The 18,197-nt window shown below is 35.9% G+C and overlaps 1 protein-coding gene across 1 annotated transcript in view; it reads left to right on the top strand.

Moving 5' to 3' along the window:
* ninaC (STKc_myosinIII_N_like and MYSc_Myo21 domain-containing protein ninaC) overlaps nt 1–18,197 on the top strand; it is a 579,315-nt gene that overhangs the window by 537,733 nt on the left and 23,385 nt on the right. The window contains exon 33 of the mRNA XM_090415596.1: nt 5,369–5,483. Coding sequence (XP_090271722.1) covers nt 5,369–5,483 — 115 coding nt within the window. The remainder of the gene's footprint in view (nt 1–5,368; nt 5,484–18,197) is intronic.

Here is an 18,197-nt window from a genome sequence, read left to right as displayed (position 1 = left end):
TCATCAGTGAGTAGGTAGACCTAGAAATACCAAGTTTGTAGCAAACAGAACTTATAAATACCCTACTATGAGAATTGCCAAGAAGGTGCCTAATAAATTATTAATTATATGAAGAGCCAAAGCTTCAATTCAGCGACATATAAAATTAAATAACTTTATATGTCACCGAATTGAAGCCTTTGGCTCTTCATATAATTAATAATTTATTAGGACACCTTCTTGGCAATTCTCATAGTAGGGTATATTGTAAGTTCTGGTCGCTACAGACTTGGTATTTCTAGGTCTACCTACTCACTGATGAGACCTCAATAAAGGTTGAAACCGGTCTGGGTAGTGACCTTCTCTCACTCATAATGTAGAACAGTAATACAGCTCCTAGGAGCTGGGTTTCACATTATGGGGAAATATCAAGAATAGTGATCAGAACTTGCTCCACCCTTACCATGAGTTATCTCAGTGTTACACTCCCCAAAGGGTCATTTGTAACACTATCCAGGTATTTGCTTATGCTTGGACTCACCAAACTTTATATATTTACTATATTTGGCATGAAACTCTTGGAGTTTCTTATTCAGCTATGAAACAATAGGGGATGTAATATCCCTTAACTTAAATAAGTCGTATACAATCTCTTTCCGGAAGGCTCACCTTTTTCGTCATTGCCTCAAATCTAATTATTTTAAATGGAATGACACAATATATGAACAACTGAATGGCTTAGCTATGGGCAGTCCCCTTTCACTGCCCTGTGCAGATCTGTTCATGGAAAAGCTAGAAACAGACATCCTTTCAAAATTAGACCCTTAAGTGTGGTGGAGGTATGTAGATGTCCATTTTTGATGGAAAGTAATGCTTTTCATCAAAAATTACAATTCACTTTGGAACTGGAAAAACATAATCAACTACCATTTGTGTATACCCTAATCAAGAAACTAGCAGATGGACAAATCAAACTGACAGTCTACCACAAATCAACTCATCATATGTACCAGAAGCTCAGCATAATACATATGCTCAAAAATAGAGCCGACAGCATCATCTCAGAAGAAAAAGATCTCTATGATGAACTTACTCAAATATTAGAGACATTAATAAACAATGGCTATCGAAGGAATTTAATCAACAGGATTCTTCATAGCAATCCCCCACAACAACAACCTACCGCCACTCAATACAATATTGCATAGTTATTCCTTACAGGTACAGTGTCAAAAAAAATCGCAAACCTTCTTTTGCCAATTCAACATCAGAATTACGTTCAAACCTGTAAAGACTGTCTGTCACATTTTAAGATCACCAAAAGACATTAATGTTTTCTTCAAACAACACGCTGGAGTGTACAACATCCCATGCTCTTGTGGCCTAAACTATATAAGGCAGACGTCGAGAAGCCTCAAAATCAAAAAAAGAACGTATAGGTGATGTTAATAACAGAACAGACAATTCAGGTCTAACCCATCATTTTGCAATTACAAACCACACCATTGAATGGGATAGGAGCTCCATGCCTTATCTAGAAGAAGACTTCCATTGTAGAAACTTCAAGGAAGCCATAGTAGTCCTCCGTTCTGGAAAAAATCTTAACAGAAACTAGGGAATGATAATAGCTGACATATGGAAAACCTTAATAAAATCGCTCAGTTTGCCAGAATTTTATTTTGCTCATTACTACAGAACATGCTCACACAACAGTGACTAATACAACACACTCCATGCGTGTAATGTTATGCGTCTGTTTCGATTTTTTAATTTATACGATAGTGTTACTCCATTTTCTCTGCACTAGCGACTTTGAGTTTTCTCTTACCATTATAAACCCTGAAGAAGCCAAACAGCTCTGTTGGCGAAACTTGTTGGCATTGTACATTTATAAATCACTGTTCAAATATAAAATCAATATATTTCAGTTTAGAGTTCCAGGGCTGTTTACAAAAATGGGAAAACCGTCTAAACCAGTGTATAAATGCACAAGGGAACTACTTTGAAGACAACAGTAACTACTAATGTGTACGTAGTTCCGAACATAAATTTTTTAGCTGTGCATTCCAGGAATTAAATTGTCACACCTCGTACATTAAGTACTCCTCTGATCATAGAGTCCCACATACATAATGTTCTCCTGACCTTGACTTTTACCTCAGAACACCTGCTTCTTTCCTTCCTCAGCCATGCTAATCTCTTCCATCTTCAGCAACATTTTGATTTTGTGTTTTGTCCTGTGAGAGATGACACGCATAATAACATAATGACATTTGCATCACTATGCAAAGTTTGGAAGGACTATGAGAAGTAGAGCAGATGTTGCCTCATTGCAAGTGGAATTGAATAGACTACGTGAGTGGACAAATGAACAAGGATGAATGGAGCTTTCAGTGTAATGTTGCAAAGTGCAGGATCTTGAAATTTGGTTATCAAGATTGGGATGCAGAGTATATAATTAATGAAGAAATTCGGAAGGAGGTAGAAGAGATGAGAGATCCAGGAGTGATGGTGTCCCATTGATACAATTGTAGGAACATCTGAACAGAATATGGCAATAATGATGAGGACATTGATATGCAGACCAAACAGATTATGGTTCCTTTGTATAAGGCTTTGATCAGGTCACATATGGACTACTTTGTGCAGAGTTGGTCACCTGGTTTTTAGGGAGAGATGTATTATAGAGGGTTCAAAGAAGGTTTAATAAGTTAGTGTCAGGTATATAGATCAGATATGAGGAGATAATGAGGGATTGAAACTTACAGAGCCTTTAAATAGAAGAGGGGAATGTGATTTATAAGCAGGTAATAACTGCTTATAAATTGGAAAGCAGTTATTACCAGACTAATGTGAAGAAAATTTTTCATAAGGTAGAGGGAGGCAAGGATAGAACTAGAAGCCATAGAATCTGTATAAGAAGGGTGTGAACAGGGGTGTGAGAAGCAGGTTCTTTTCATGGAGAGTAATTGATAAGTAGAATGCATTGCCTGAAAGTGTGGTGAGTGCAGAAACTCTGAATGGGTTTACGGCATTTGATTATCTTTTGGCATGAGAGAGTATAGACCTCCTACAATGAGTCCTTTGACTCCATGGAGGTCAGATAATAATAATGAAGATGATGTAAAGCTCCTACATGATGACTTAGACTGGCAGTATGAGGAAAGGTAAATGGCTGCCAGTTTAACATGGCCAAAGATAAGGTCATGCACTCTGAGAATTAGAGAACACAAGCTGTGTACAGTTCTCTTGGAAATGAACTGCAGGAAATTGACAAGGCCAAGGATTTGGGGATAATTATGGACAGGATGTTGAAGCTTAGAAGACATATTGCAAAAGCTATCAAAACAGCACATCATATTATTTAGCTGTTGAAAGGCACACTGACATGCAAGGATGTGTAGGTTATTGTTCCCCTTTATAAGGCTTTAATAAGGCCTCATCTGAATGAGGCCTTGTTAAATCCAGATCTACAGAATGCTGTACTCTATGAAAGTAGATTGAAAGTCTGTGGACTTCAAAAACTAGGTAATGAATGAATAAGGGGGAGGGAGAGAATTGGTAAAAGAATGTAAGTTTAATAACCTATATTAAAAGGGTTTTATAGATTGACACCAAAGAATTCTTTTCAGTACATGGCAGGAAGAGAGAGAGAGAATGAGTCATCTCTAGAAATTGCATAAAAGTTCAGTTAGCAAGGGTGTCAGGACTAGATTTTTTGCATAGAGGGTGGTGAAGGTGGAATGGTTCACCACAGGTGGTTATGCTTCATTAGTGAATAAGTTTAAGGATAGGTATTATGAGAATAAAATTTGAGAACCATTCAGGAAGCAGTTCCATTTGTGCCTTATAAATTATATTGTTCCAGTGTTGGAAATATAATTTTCTAAAACAAATTCCATTATATTCATGAAGAAAATTCATCTTACTTCCCGTTACTTTGGGTATATAGTAGTCTCACTGAAATATGATGGCTTGATGCATTCTGTGTCCTTACGGACTATTTTCATACAATACTATAATCTTTTCTTTTTAGAGTGTACATAAAGATCTGTATGATAACATCTTCTGAGATCAAAGAATTCAATTTGCCACCTGTTGCTTTTCTATTTTCTCCATTTCCAGTTGAGAGCTATTGGGGTAACCATTGCACATGCGTAATACTGACAACATTCAAAGGAAAATTCTAGTAACAACATACCATTAGTACAGTAATTACTTGTGATGACATATGATATAGAAAGCTATTATAATAAGGCACAAAATAATATACATATTCAACATGTCATTCAACATCTCCATAAGGATTACATTTTCAAGGTAGCAAATTGACTGCTTTAAATATTATTATTAAATATTTTTTCTTATTAATATTATGTGACACCTCCAGGGAGTCCAAAGACTCATTGAGGAAGGGCACCTGTTCTACGGCGCTCTGTCTCCACCAACTATGCCAGTGTCATCTGCCACCCATCACCACCACTAGTATTTTCACAGACAATTACAAACATCCATGTATACAGCAGGATTCGCACCCCCAGCCTTTTCGCTGGAGAGCAGATACCTGTCAGTGCTCATCTGCATGGCAACTTCAGTGGCAATAGGAATACAGATGTATTAAATGTGAACATATAAATTTCAAATATGTTTTGTCTATAAAACTTGTTGCAAAACCTATTTGAGATTTCACATTATAACAGCTTGGGGTGGGGGGGGAGAAAAACGGGTACTATTAGAAAATTCCACTCTTTCTTCAAATTACCTTTTTGGTCATGTTTTGGTACTTTTTTTTTGTATTTTTATGGTACATTTTTATATCCTAAATTTTTTTGTCTTGGTTCTCTATATCTCATATACAATAATTTTATATTTTACTTAAAAACATCCTTAAATTTTTTTCATTCAATGTTTATTTAGATAAGGTAACTGACATTTAACTTTACATTTTACGTTACTGTTTGTGTTGGTTTTAAGGTCACTCAGGTTCTTAGAATGTAATTCTCCTTTCCTCTTATGTTTTAACTATTATATCATTAGTTTATGAAGTGCATAATTGCTGTGTAGTATATGATCAAAATACCCACATGTTTTTGCAAGACCTTTCTGTGGTTACAAAATACTTATTTAAATAACAAATCTTTAGTCATAGAAAAACGTTTGAAGATATACACCATAAACTGGCAGTTTATTACTAAATTATATATTCGTTTCGAAAAATAATAATAATAAAAATACTGAATATGTGTGACATGCTCAAACCTTCTACAGTGAAATTTTCCTGAAGATAAAATACTGTATCATGCAGTAAAATACTAACTTCTCAAAAAAATAAATAAATAAAAATAAAATAAAATAGAAAAATAAATACATATCTATATATTTTATTTAGGTGATGAACCAAATGCGAACAGTGGAACACCATCCCCTTCAAATCGTGGTGGAAAAAGACCAACTCTTGCAGAAATAGAAAGCTGGTGGAAAAATGGCCCAGAGAAGCACCCAAGGTAATTATTATAATACTTGAAACAATCAGTTCAGACAGTTAGCGCTGTCCATGTATGAACAGTATAGCAATATTATTATTATTATTATTATTATTATTATTATTATTATTATTATTATGTGACTCCTCCAAGGAGTCCAAAGACTCCTCGAGGGAGGGAACCAAACCCACTCCACAACCATCACCACTAGTATTTTCACAGACAATCAAAAACATCCATGCCCATGGCAGGATTCAAACCCACAGCCATTTGGCTGGAGAGCAGATATACTAACCACTCGGCCAACCAGGCCAGCAATATAGATAAAAACACAGGCTAATAATCGCCATATAAAGTTATTTCTTCTTCTTCATGTAGCTTCCTCAGTGAGAGGGTGCAGCACCATGTTCTTCCAGTTCTCTCTGTCGGTGGCTTTCCTTTTTGTTTATGCATAGCCATGTGATCTTGTCCAAGATCTTATATCTTCAAGCCATGTCCTTCATTTTTCGCCTCTTGATCCTTTTTCCCATAATTTTTCAGAGGATATTAAACTGTTAATATCCTCTGTCCTGCTGAAACTCTCAGTACATGTCCTGCCCATCTCATCTTTCTCTGGATCATTTCCTGTAATAAAGATCTCTGTGTTCTCATTTTCTGTAGGACATCTGTATTTGTCACATGTTCTGTCCAGGGGATTTTCAGAGCTCTTCTATAGTACCACATTTCAAAGGCCATTATCTGTTCCCTTACTCTCTTTTTGAATATCCAGGTGTCACTTCCATATGTGACATTTAACCACACTAATGTTCTTATCCTTCTTTTCTATGTCTTGATACTTACAGAACTTCTGAGCAGACCTTTATTTTTCCAGAGTGCATCTTTAGCTATGGCTGTTCTTATTTTTATTTCTTTATCTTGCTTTCCATCTGCAGTTAAGTAGGTGCCTAAATATTTGTATTCTGTTGTATGTTCAATTTTCATATTATTTATGAATATTTCTGGCTCGGATCTGCTTTCTTTTGAGATTTTCATAAATTTAGTTTTTTTTGCATTAATATCTAATCCAAATTCGTTACCTTCTTCAATTAGTAGCTGCATTAATTTGATTAATTTGTTTCTGTTTTCTGCTATTAGGATGGTATCATCAGCATATCTAAGATTGTTGTATTTTATACCATTGATACTAATTCCTGTTTTTTGTTTTTCAATCTTTTTCATCACTGTCTCACTATAGATATTAAATAGATTTGGTGAAAGGGTACAACCTTCTCTAACTCCTCTTTTTATTTTCACTTCAGAAGTCTTAGAGTTAAACAGATGCATTTTCTGTTTGGTGTAAATCATTTTTATAATCTTAAGTACATGATCTTCTATGTGCAATTTATCTAATATATTGAACATTTTATTTTTGTTTTGTGACCATCACTGTGAGCAGTCAGACATGGAAGACTATGTTGTAGATCAGGGGGTCGGTAAACTTTTTCTGAGAAAGGATGGATGGTAAATATTTTAAGCTTTGTGTATCAAAAGGTAAAATCAAAAATATCATGTACTTATATATAAGATAATAAAAGAAAATGTAGAAATTTTGTTTTCTAACATGATACGGAATACAGCTGTGTTAAAAAAAAAAAAAAAAGATTTTTGGTTAGAAAGAAGTATGGAATGCTTTTTTTTAATCAAACAATTACACCTAATTGGGATTCAAAGTTCCCATTCATCAAAACTGACTGTAAATGGCTGATCTCTAATGAGATTTTAAGTATTTCATCTTAGAAAATGTGTTTTCCAAGCTACGGAATATGTATATAAACAAATATGTACTAATATTTACCAACATAAATAAATTCATGGTACATGCAACTAAGAAGAGCATGGCACTCGAAAACTTTATCTCAAAAACTCTAAAAGCATTATCAAATTAGCACAAGCACAAGCAGCATCGGTGGCAATACCTGGTGACAAGAGTGCAACATACAGTCACTGCCACATCTACATGTGTGGCACTAAAGCAGCCATAGATAATATGCAGATGAATCAACAGAGCTGCAACATTAAAACTATCTATTCCATGGAGACTGAAAAAGCAGCTTCATAATTCTATCATAAAATCTTTTTAAAAACTATCCTTGGCTTGCAGGCTATACAATAATAGGCAGTAGGTCAGATCAAGCCTATGGGCTGTTTGCTGATCCCCATTCCAGATCAGTACATCATAGCAAACACAAATATGAGTAATTATTCCTAGAGTTTGTAGATGCATTTCAAAATCATTCCAAATTTAATGAATTTGGATGTATGAAGCTCCCTGTAATATAGAAAACAATTATGACATCCAGCCCATCAACCAAGGCTAATGAATAGCTCCCACAGTCAGTGCCCACATTTAGAACTCGTGACCCCTGTGTTAGACCAGCTCCACTTCCTTTGTGTTATTCATGTTAGCTACAATCCTGTTTCTTGAACAGAAACATCTTGTTGATGTTTCTTTTCAAGAGATGAAATACTAGATATAACTGTATTGTTATATATATGATATAACTATCATTTCCTTTTGTAACTAGATACTTTATAGAAATGTATGGTAGGTATAATAATGCTTAAATAAACAGCGCAACATATGTAATAAAAATTAGAATTTATAAACAACTGACATATAATTTGTTTGGAAGACCAGCTTTTTAACACTATTTTAACTCCATCTTGTATCTACCTACATTTGTTGGTATATTTGTAGTCTGGTCCCACTTTGAAACAGAATTATTTCAGCATGTGATGGATAAAAAAAATCAGAACACCATGGTGGACTTAGAAACTTAAAGCGGTAGTCAAGGAAAAGCAAAAGCACATTGAAAGTTCCTAGCAAGTAAGTCACTATGTGATATGAAAGAATACAGAATACATAAGAAAGCAAAGTAATGTGTAAAAGTAGCTAAACAAAAGTAATGGAAAGACTGGTAAGAATATATAGAAGATTTAGCCAGCCTAGCTGGTCAAGTCATCCAAAAGGCTGCAGGTTCGAATCCTGTTGTGGGCATGGATGTTTGTGATTGTCTAAAATACTAGTGGTAGTGGTTGGTGGTAGATGACGTAGTTGCAGTCAGTTGGTAGATTGAGTGGTGGAAACAGCTGTGGAGCAGGTGCCCTCCCTCATCAAGGGAGGGCACCTGCTCTACAACATCTTTAGACTCCCTGGACATGTCTAATAATAATAATAAAAACAGAAAAATGTTCTGGAGGTTTTTGTAATGTTAAATGATGTGTAACATAGGTGTGCATGTTATGTCCAATCTTCCATTATGGTAAAATTATGGAGACTACTACTACTATTGTAAAAGTAATAACTTTAATTTATTGGTTTTGACCTTCACATTATGACCTTCCCAAGATGAGTCTCTGACTCCATGGAGGTCGGATGTTAATAATGTTAATTATTATTATTATTATACGAATATCACCATGGAATCAGAAGACTAATTGTAGAAGACCCATACAAACAATATCCTCTTTCAGGGATGATCCCTAGTTCTCTCTCTATTTGTCATGCATTGAAAAATGTGTTTTGTGTCAATCTTAACATCCTAACATACAAGTTTCTGTCTTATCTTTTCCGCCTATCAAGTAAACTTTACAACCTACACCTATCCTCGTAGGGAGCATTTCACAGGTTTCTCACTGGCTTGGTCACTTGTCTCTAAATCCTCTCTGCTACTTCCTGATCCATAAGAAACCCAGGTGACCAAATATGTGCACAGTAGTCAAGATGCAGCTGAATCCCAACTTTATAAAGAGGGTTAATAACCTTATAAGACAGCTAATAGTCTAACCAAGCAGGAAAACTTTATTAATAATATTTTATTAATAAGGTGATCATCTTTTCACTACTTGTATATGGGAAACATGACTTCTGCATTACTTCAGCCTTGGTATCTTTTCTGGGTCTGGCTCCCACTGATTAACATCAGTGGGAGCCAGACCCAGAAGACTGGAAAGGGCCATACCCAGACTGGTTTCAACCTTCAATGAAGGTTAAAACCAGTCTAGGTAGTGGCCCTTCCCATACTGCATAGCATTATACACATCCAAAAGGGCATGTGCTTTGCATTATGCGATACTAAGGCAATTGTATGAAGTCATTAAGCTCTATATATAAGTAGCCCACTCATGAAGATACTTCATGCAGAAACTTTATTTGTTTACACTTGGATAAAGGATTAAACCAAAAATATAATTTCTTGGCATCTTTAATGTATAGGACTAATAACATCCCTATCTTTACTTGTCAGTGCGTTTTTCAACATTCAAGTAATCTTCAGAGCTATTTTACTAACTTTTGTAATATGTCCTCTGAACTTCAGCTCTCTGTCCACCATTATCCCCAAGTCCATCCCTAGCCCTATCAATTTCCTGCAGTACCATCAGTGTAATAGATATGACCTTTTCAACATGAAATTGATAATCATTATGTTATGCCCAGAATGCCAATTTATGTAAATCAATTTAAATCACTGTAAATTAATTTATTTAAATCGTGATGTAGATATCTTGTGGGATATCCACATTACCTTTGTCAACTATCAGTTTTGCATCATCAGCAAACAACTGAATACCCTCTCCCCCAATAAATCTTTCCCCATATCTGTGTGTTAAGGCTTAAGTGCTGTAAGGACATCATGTTGGGGATTTAATGGAGCATTAACGGTACTAAGAAAGGATTAAAAACTAATTTTAATGCTTCCAATATATCATCTCAGTTACTGAGACATCTTCCGGGAGAACAAATAATGCTTGCAACACAACCACAAAGACACCACAATACTTAATGAAATACGTGGGTGACTCTGAAGTCCTATCTAGGTGGTGTGCCCTTTATGGGCGTTTTTAGGCCACCTAAGATATAAACTGGGACCTTTGATGATTATTATAATATTTAAACAAATATTTATTTAAATATTATCTTATTAAATATTATCCTACCATAATTATTTTTCCATCTGCTCGCCACATATCTAAAAAAATTCTCTAGGGTTTTTCTTCATCAGATTTGTTAATTTCTGCTCATACTCCACTTTTGTTTTCCCTACCGAGTCACTCTCCTGTCTTGTTCTTTATATTCTTCATGCAACTGATTATTACTATTATTCATCTTGTACTGCCTCCAAAGTGCTTTCTTCTTCCAGATTTCATGCTTATACCCCCCCCCCCTCATTCATTCATTCTACTCCTACCTTATTCAGTCTTTGGACCTTCAGAATACATTCACACACTGATACTGTTATGCATTTCCTTGTCAGTTCCCAAGCAGCATTTATTTCCTTACTGCTCAACTCCTCATTCCATGCTGTAGCTCCAAGCTGTCTCCTAAGCTTGTCATAATCACCAGCCCTGTTCTTGCACATATATCCTTTCCTCACAGAAGTCTGCATATGACTAGCCACAACCCAGGCGATAACTTTATGATCGTACTCACCGACTGGAGGAAAGTATCTGACTCTCTCAATCCTTGTGTGCTCTCCTTCACATACTGCCTGAGATAGCTGTCTCTCAAGAACTCAAATTAATTTTCCTTATTCCCAAGCACTAGCTCTTCATTCCAATCTATACTGCCATAATTAAAATCACCCATAATAATTAACCTTCCTTGTTCACTAACCCCAACTTGTTTTATATACATTTCTTCATCACCACTCTCCACATTCCCTGGCCTATAGCAATATCCAACTAAATATCTCTTTCTGTCAACCTCCACCTCATACCACACTGCCTCATAACCATTGCCACTATTTCTCCCTTTCATGGCTACCTTATGTGAACACAATTCCCTGCTATCATCATCAGAACTCCCACTTCATTCTTGTCCTTTTTGTCCTTGCAAAAAACCCTGTACTTGTCCATTCCTGTTAGGATATCATCTTCATTCAACTACATTTCACTTATTCCAATGATTTTGGGGTGAATAAACTCAAAATTGAAACCATTTCATCTTCCTATATGCCAGATACTCCTGGCATTTGTAAATGAACACAGCAGTACTTTTAGGTCTATAACCTATTCAAGCTGCTTGTTGGTTGCAATTTTCCCACACCTACCCTTGCCCAGTCACCTTTATCACCACTCACTACATATGTCTGCTCAGCCTCAAGTAACCTGATTCACATTCCAGTCTATTCCATTTCTATGCTGATCATCCACATATGTACATTTGCTACTACTTCCAACATCCACTCTCCTTATGCCATGTCTCCCTGTCCACTTGGGCTCTCCATGTTTCCATTGTCAAGCACTTCTGTCTCTTCAATACCATCCTCCTTATCTTTCACTTCATCTCTTATTTCTGATTTCTTGCTTGCATCACACATTACACTTCGATGTAGCAACAGTTTCTCCAGTTCACTCGCTCCACAACCATTCAAATACAATCTGTCATGTCTGTGTAATTCCATTCTTCCCTGAAACACATGCCATATATCCACAAACTGTACTCCCTTCTCTTCACACAGCTCCACTAGCATAGCATTCATGATACTGGATCTCCGTCTCAACTCATCATTGTCTTACCATGGCAACACACTTGAAGCCTTTCCCACTATACTGTTGTCTTTCACTCTCCTCGATAACTTCCTGATATTCACCCTTACATTCTCCTTATGTCCATTTAAATCATTTGTCCTCACTACCATCACTAATTTCCTTATTCATTTTCTCTTCATGTCCAAAGCATGAATTATCTTGCTTATTCTCCCTTCTGGATAGCAGAATTTATGGACTAATTTATTAACCAATCTGCTAATAATGGAATCTTCATACACTGTTATTCTCTAATCACTTGCCACATCTTTTAGCCATTTTTCTTTCATTCTATTCTTTCATTTATTTTATTTATTTTGTGACACCTCCAAGGAGTCCAAAGACTCATTGATGGAGAGCACCTACTCTACAACTCTCCGTCTCCACCACTTAATCCACTAACTATACCAAACCGCCACTACCATCATCATCTGCAGAAATGCCATCTACTGTCCACTACCACCAGTAGTATTTTTTGTCTGTAAATCGCATTGTGTTCTGAAGGTGGATTTGACTGTATGCAGAATGAAAAACACAAGTTACTGGGAGGAAAAACTTTGCTACCTCTGTATGAGATCGGATAACTCACCTTTCAATTGAAAAAAAAAAACATACAAATATTCCTCTCATCACATGACGAGAATTGAATTTAGGTCTTTTTCAATCAAAGGGTGCAGCTTACCATCAGTCTTCCAACTGTGCTAGAGAGGCACTTTAAAAAAAACTCCTACACTGCCTGGGAACTGGGAATCCAACCTGGGAATCTTGCATGATACCACTACACCACTGGTGCGCTTGTTTCCACTAAACGTCTAATATCACTCTGCGTATTCCTCATTTCATTTTTCATTTTGAATAACTGTTTCATCAAATCTTGCATTTCAACATCACTCTCTGTCACTCCCATAGTTTAACTACCTCTCGTTCCGCTGCACCCTACTTCCATTTCATCATTCATACTTTCTTTCACTCCATTACCACTTACTTTTACTTCTACATTCTAGCATTCTTTCACCCTCAACTGACTGTAATGTATAAATAAATTAGCCAAGCAAATAGGAAAACAGTGATCATTTTAATTATGTCAATATAGATTGTGATGAAGAGAAAAATCTAGAAGTAAAAAAAATGAATTTCTCAAGTTTCCGAGGGACAACTACCTCAGACAGTATATATCAGAGGGCATGTGAGGATTGAGGATCTTGAATTAGATGATCTCTGAGGATTTCATTATAACATTGCACCCTTTCATTGGAAAAGACCTGAGTTTGATTCTCGTCATGACAGGGGGAATCCTTATATAAGTTTTTTTCAATTGAAGGTGAGTTAGCCAATCTCATACTTAGGTAGCAGGGTTTTTTTCCCTCCTTGAAACTTGGATTTTTCATCCCACATATAGACAAATTGGCCTTCAGAACACACAATTTACATGCAAAAAATACTGTTGTTGGCGATGATGGGTGGCAGATGGCATAGATGATGGTAGTAGTAGTGTCATAATAGAAGAATTAAGTAGTAGTAGTAGTAGAGAGGGTGAGATGTATTTAGCAAAGTGGAGTAGAGTGCCCTCCCATGATGAGTCCTTGGAAAATTTTTTTTATCAAACCGGGACATTTTTGAGAGTTTGCTCAAAATAGAAAGTAATGCCTTCTATGCTAAATACTTATGATTCAAAAGGCTAAATAACGTAGTGGTTAACAAAAATCAACATTTTGTAGTAATAATTTTTAATTACTCTTAACTGAAGATAACTTATTATTAAAAAGTTATTAATATTTATCACTAGCGTGAACTTTCTTTAAAAATTCTTTGTTATTTTTAATCGCATCGAAAAATTCACTACAATTTAGTTCACTATTAAGTTTGCAGCGCAATACAGCTTTTACTGTTGATTCAGCCATTCTACCTCTTTCTTCAGACCATATGTTATTCATTATTGAGAATATCCTTTCAACAATATGCCTGGCAGGCTGAAAATGTATTCTATAATTTGGACAAGATTGGGCAATGAAATGCTCTTTTCTTTGAAATGACTGAATAGTTGTATCCATTTTATTTCGCAACTTGTATTTTTCAAAATGTCATAGTGTGCCGACCAAAAAGCTTTTGCAATCGCCGCTTCATCAAACAGTTCATCCATGTTTATTGCATTATTTGCAAGAGTTTCTTTAATTTTTTCACCTGAAGCTTCAATTTCCGACCAAGTTAATTCATTGTTCTTTATTCAAGTAAAAGATTCTGCTCCACCAAAACTGTTTTCCCAAAGCTCAATATAAGAAAGACATTGGTCATAAAATTTTGTAAACTCTTGTAGTATTGTATTAATATTAATACTTCCATTATTTTTCAGTATTCTAAAAAGCTTTTTTTGCTTCTTGAGGTATAAATTTATTATCACGTCTTTCCTCAAGATTTGTTTTTAATTTTCTAAGTTCAATGACAATATCTGTTGCACTCGCTTTTGTACTTTCCATAATCAATATAGATTTGCTAAACAATTTGAGTTGCTCGTGCACAAACCACAAATATATTTCACCACAATTATTATCAAAGAACTGTTTTATCATCACCGGACAGTGTTCTTGTGAAATAAAATATGATTTTAAGTCCCTCATAGATTTCAAGTATTCTGTATAGCTGGAAATAGCAAAAAGAAAATGGGTGTTGCCATGTTGAAGAACCTTTTTATACTCTACATCTACAAATTCACAGAACGCTTTTAGTTGAGTGACTCGAACTGTATAGATGTGGAAATATTTATAAATGTTGACTACTAAAGCTTCTGTTTCAATAGGTAGAACATCAACTGCAGTTTGAAGACAGTTGTGAATGATGTGAGCACCGCAACCAATGCCCACAATATTTCTTCCTAGTTCCTTCTTCAATCGACTGTAAATATTGTTTTCTCCTCTCTGTTTAACACCCTCCAAAATGTATTGCAGTTATCTCCACAAAATCCAATAATTTGTTTTGTTATATTATGAGTTTTCATAACTGATGTTAAATGGTTTGTCAGTATTTCTGCAGTTTCACTGGAACTGATTGAAAGTCTAAAAGTTTAACTTTTACTCCACAATCTGGTGCAAAATACCGCACGACACATGGCACAGTTTTAATTTCTTTCCTGTTGGAAGAATCAATTGATATCTTCACAAAATTTGTTTTGTTTAAATCTTCACAAAGTTGCTGAAACAACAGTGGCTCAATCACATTAACAATGACAGCTTCACATTTTGTTCTACCCAGTCTAAACTTTGTTTCAAAAAGCTTTGATATCAATTTAGATGAACAATTGGCAGACTTAAAGCTGAGATTGTGAATAGCAACATGAAATGCAAGAGTTGCTTCTTTAGCAGCTATTAAAAATTCTTTGTCACTTGGATCGGCACCTTTAAAATATGACAATATCTTTGAGGAAGTTCCTGCTGCTGATAGACTAGCCATATGTTTCGTACCTGTCAAGTGATTTTTTTTTATGTCCGAATGCCCACCATGAGCCATAGAAAATTCTGAAGAGCACTGCTCACATTTCACTTTGTCAATATGACCACAAACTTTTTTCAAAAACGGATAATCCTTTTTTAATTCATCCGTAAACACACAGTTTCTTTTTGGCATTTTGGAGTTAAATTAATTTAATGAAGTAAAAAAAAAATCACAAACAACACGCCGAAAAGAAACATCAACTCGCAATCTAAACTCAACTAAGATTGTGCATGCTCAACAATGACGCAATGCAGCGTACAGGCCAGAGTCAAAGTGGGGTATTCGTATTGCCTAATCGCCATTTTCCGAGGCTGCACTTTTTGTACTGCATGTATATTCTGCACTTTTAAATTTTTACCAAATAACCGGGACAAAATGACAAACTGGCCAGGACACCGGGACCATACCTTCAAATAGGGATGTATGATAAGCCTATGTCAACATAATAATAATAATAAAGAAGTGTCAAATCTTCCTGCAGTTGGTGAGAGTGACTAAAGTGATTACATGGGCAGCTGCCAGCCATGTGAGGACTTCTGTTGAGGAAAGGGTATTATTATTATTAACATCTCCCCCCCCCTCCCCATGAAGTCAGAGACTCATTGTGGGAGGACACACTATTGCACACAATGCTCATCCAACCATACTTTAAACAAATTCAATGTATCTACATACACAACACTCTCAGGCAATGCATTCTGCTCACCAACCACCCTCCATGCAAAGACCACGCCTCTGCTCACATCCTCCTTATACAGTTGGCAGCAATGGCCTCTTGTTCTACCCCCCCCATTCCATGAAAAATCTCTTTCATGTCAACCTGATAACAATCCCTGACTAGCTTATGTGTCTCTCAATCATATCCCCCCCCCTCTCCCTCCTATTCACGAGGCTCAGCAACTCTGTTGGAAAGGGTCCAGAGAAGATTCACAAAGGTAGTGTATGAGGACAGATTGAGAGAATGTGAGTTGCAGAGCCTCGTGAATAGGAGGGAGAGGGGGGTGATATGATTGAGACACATAAGCTAGTCAGGGATTGTTATCAGGTTGATATGAATGTGAGTTGCACATTCTTATAACTATGAAATCCCAGTTACTGAATCTGTGCAGAATAATCCATATGAGGTCTGATCAAGACATATGGTGGCATCATAACCTCTCTATTTCTGCATGTCAGGGTCCTCGGCATCGATGACATCTTAAACAGATCTGATGTGACGTCTTCACAACTTGTGCAATGTGGCCCCTGAATTTCAGGTCCATATCCACCATCACTCCTAGATCTCTCATCTCCTCTGCTTCCTTTAAGTTTCCCCACCAAATGTATACTTTGAATCCCATCACTGCTTGCCAAATCTCAAAATCTTACACTTTGCAACATTGAACTGACAGTTCTACTTATGTGCCCATTCATGCAATCAATTCAAGTACTATTGTAAGGCTAAAGCCATAACATCTGCCTGACTCTGCACTGCTTTCCCCAATTTTGCATCATCTGCAAACAGCAGCTAGTAAACCGAACCAAATATCATTAACAGTGGCGGCTCGTGGCTTGAAATCATGGGAGTGCTGCAACTTTCGAAATATACATACACACTGTAAGTACAGTGTATACGTGTTTGGATAAAATATCAAAATTATGGTAAAAATTTTTTTAAAAATTAAATATGAAAAAATATTGTTTATTATCGATAAAATTATACAGTTTAGTATAATTCAAAATTACTTAAAAATAAAATCCATTATCGTAACCCCAATAATGTTCTAAAATAAAAACTATATCAAATGTTATGTCTTTAATTGTAATGTCCAAATATTTAAAGAGATGGAGTAAACACAATAAGCACTACTAACACTCTACTACTGGTGCAAACTGCATATAAACAACAGTGGAACTGCGCAACGGACAGTGCCGCATTATGCTAATGGCTCACATCTCACTATGACATGCATATGCTTGCGCGTGCGCGTAGCAATATGGCACTGTGGTTAACACAGTGCTGCTAGCATCCTTCGCCCTCATCAGTGCTACAAGATGGATTTTTATTATTTTTTATACAAAATAAGAGAATTGTATAGGATTGTTGATGATAAAATTAAATATTACAAGCAAATATAAATAAATTAATTAATATATTTATGTATCAAGAAAAATTGGGGATACTGCAGTTCCGCAGTGCCTATGCATGAACCACCCCTGATCATTAACTTACAAATTGAACAACAATTGCCTCACAACTGACCCCCTGCAGCACACCACTGGTGACCTTTCTCTTTCGGGATACCACATCCTCCATATACAACTTTTTGACTGAATGTGGAATATATGGAACTACAAGGCTAGTGATTATGAGAAGATCAGGATACAGCTTGCAGGTGTAGCATGAAATGAGGAGTTGGGTGGAAAGGAGATCCAATGTTTCGTATCAATAGCAATGACAAGTGCAAACGAATATCGGTGTTAGATTGCAGTGCATTTGTTTCGTGTAACGATAATTGAAAAAATATAATTCTTTTCATATTTTCAACAGTGACTGTTGGATCCTACTTCGTCTTAATCTGTACCGTGGATCCGACATGTTATTTACTACGATGTTCTTAACCTAAAAATAGTTGCTAGTTGGTTTCTAATTCAAATATAGAGAAAATTTATATTTAAAGACTGCGCCACTCTATATCTGAA

The sequence above is a fragment of the Typopeltis vanoorti genome, chromosome 3 (assembly GCF_054136105.1).
Source record: "Typopeltis vanoorti isolate ZY-2024b chromosome 3, IOZ_Tvanoo_1.0, whole genome shotgun sequence".
NCBI classification, from domain to species: domain Eukaryota; kingdom Metazoa; phylum Arthropoda; class Arachnida; order Uropygi; family Thelyphonidae; genus Typopeltis; species Typopeltis vanoorti.
Note: the sequence above shows the minus strand (reverse complement) of the source record. Positions and strands in the feature narration are given on the sequence as shown.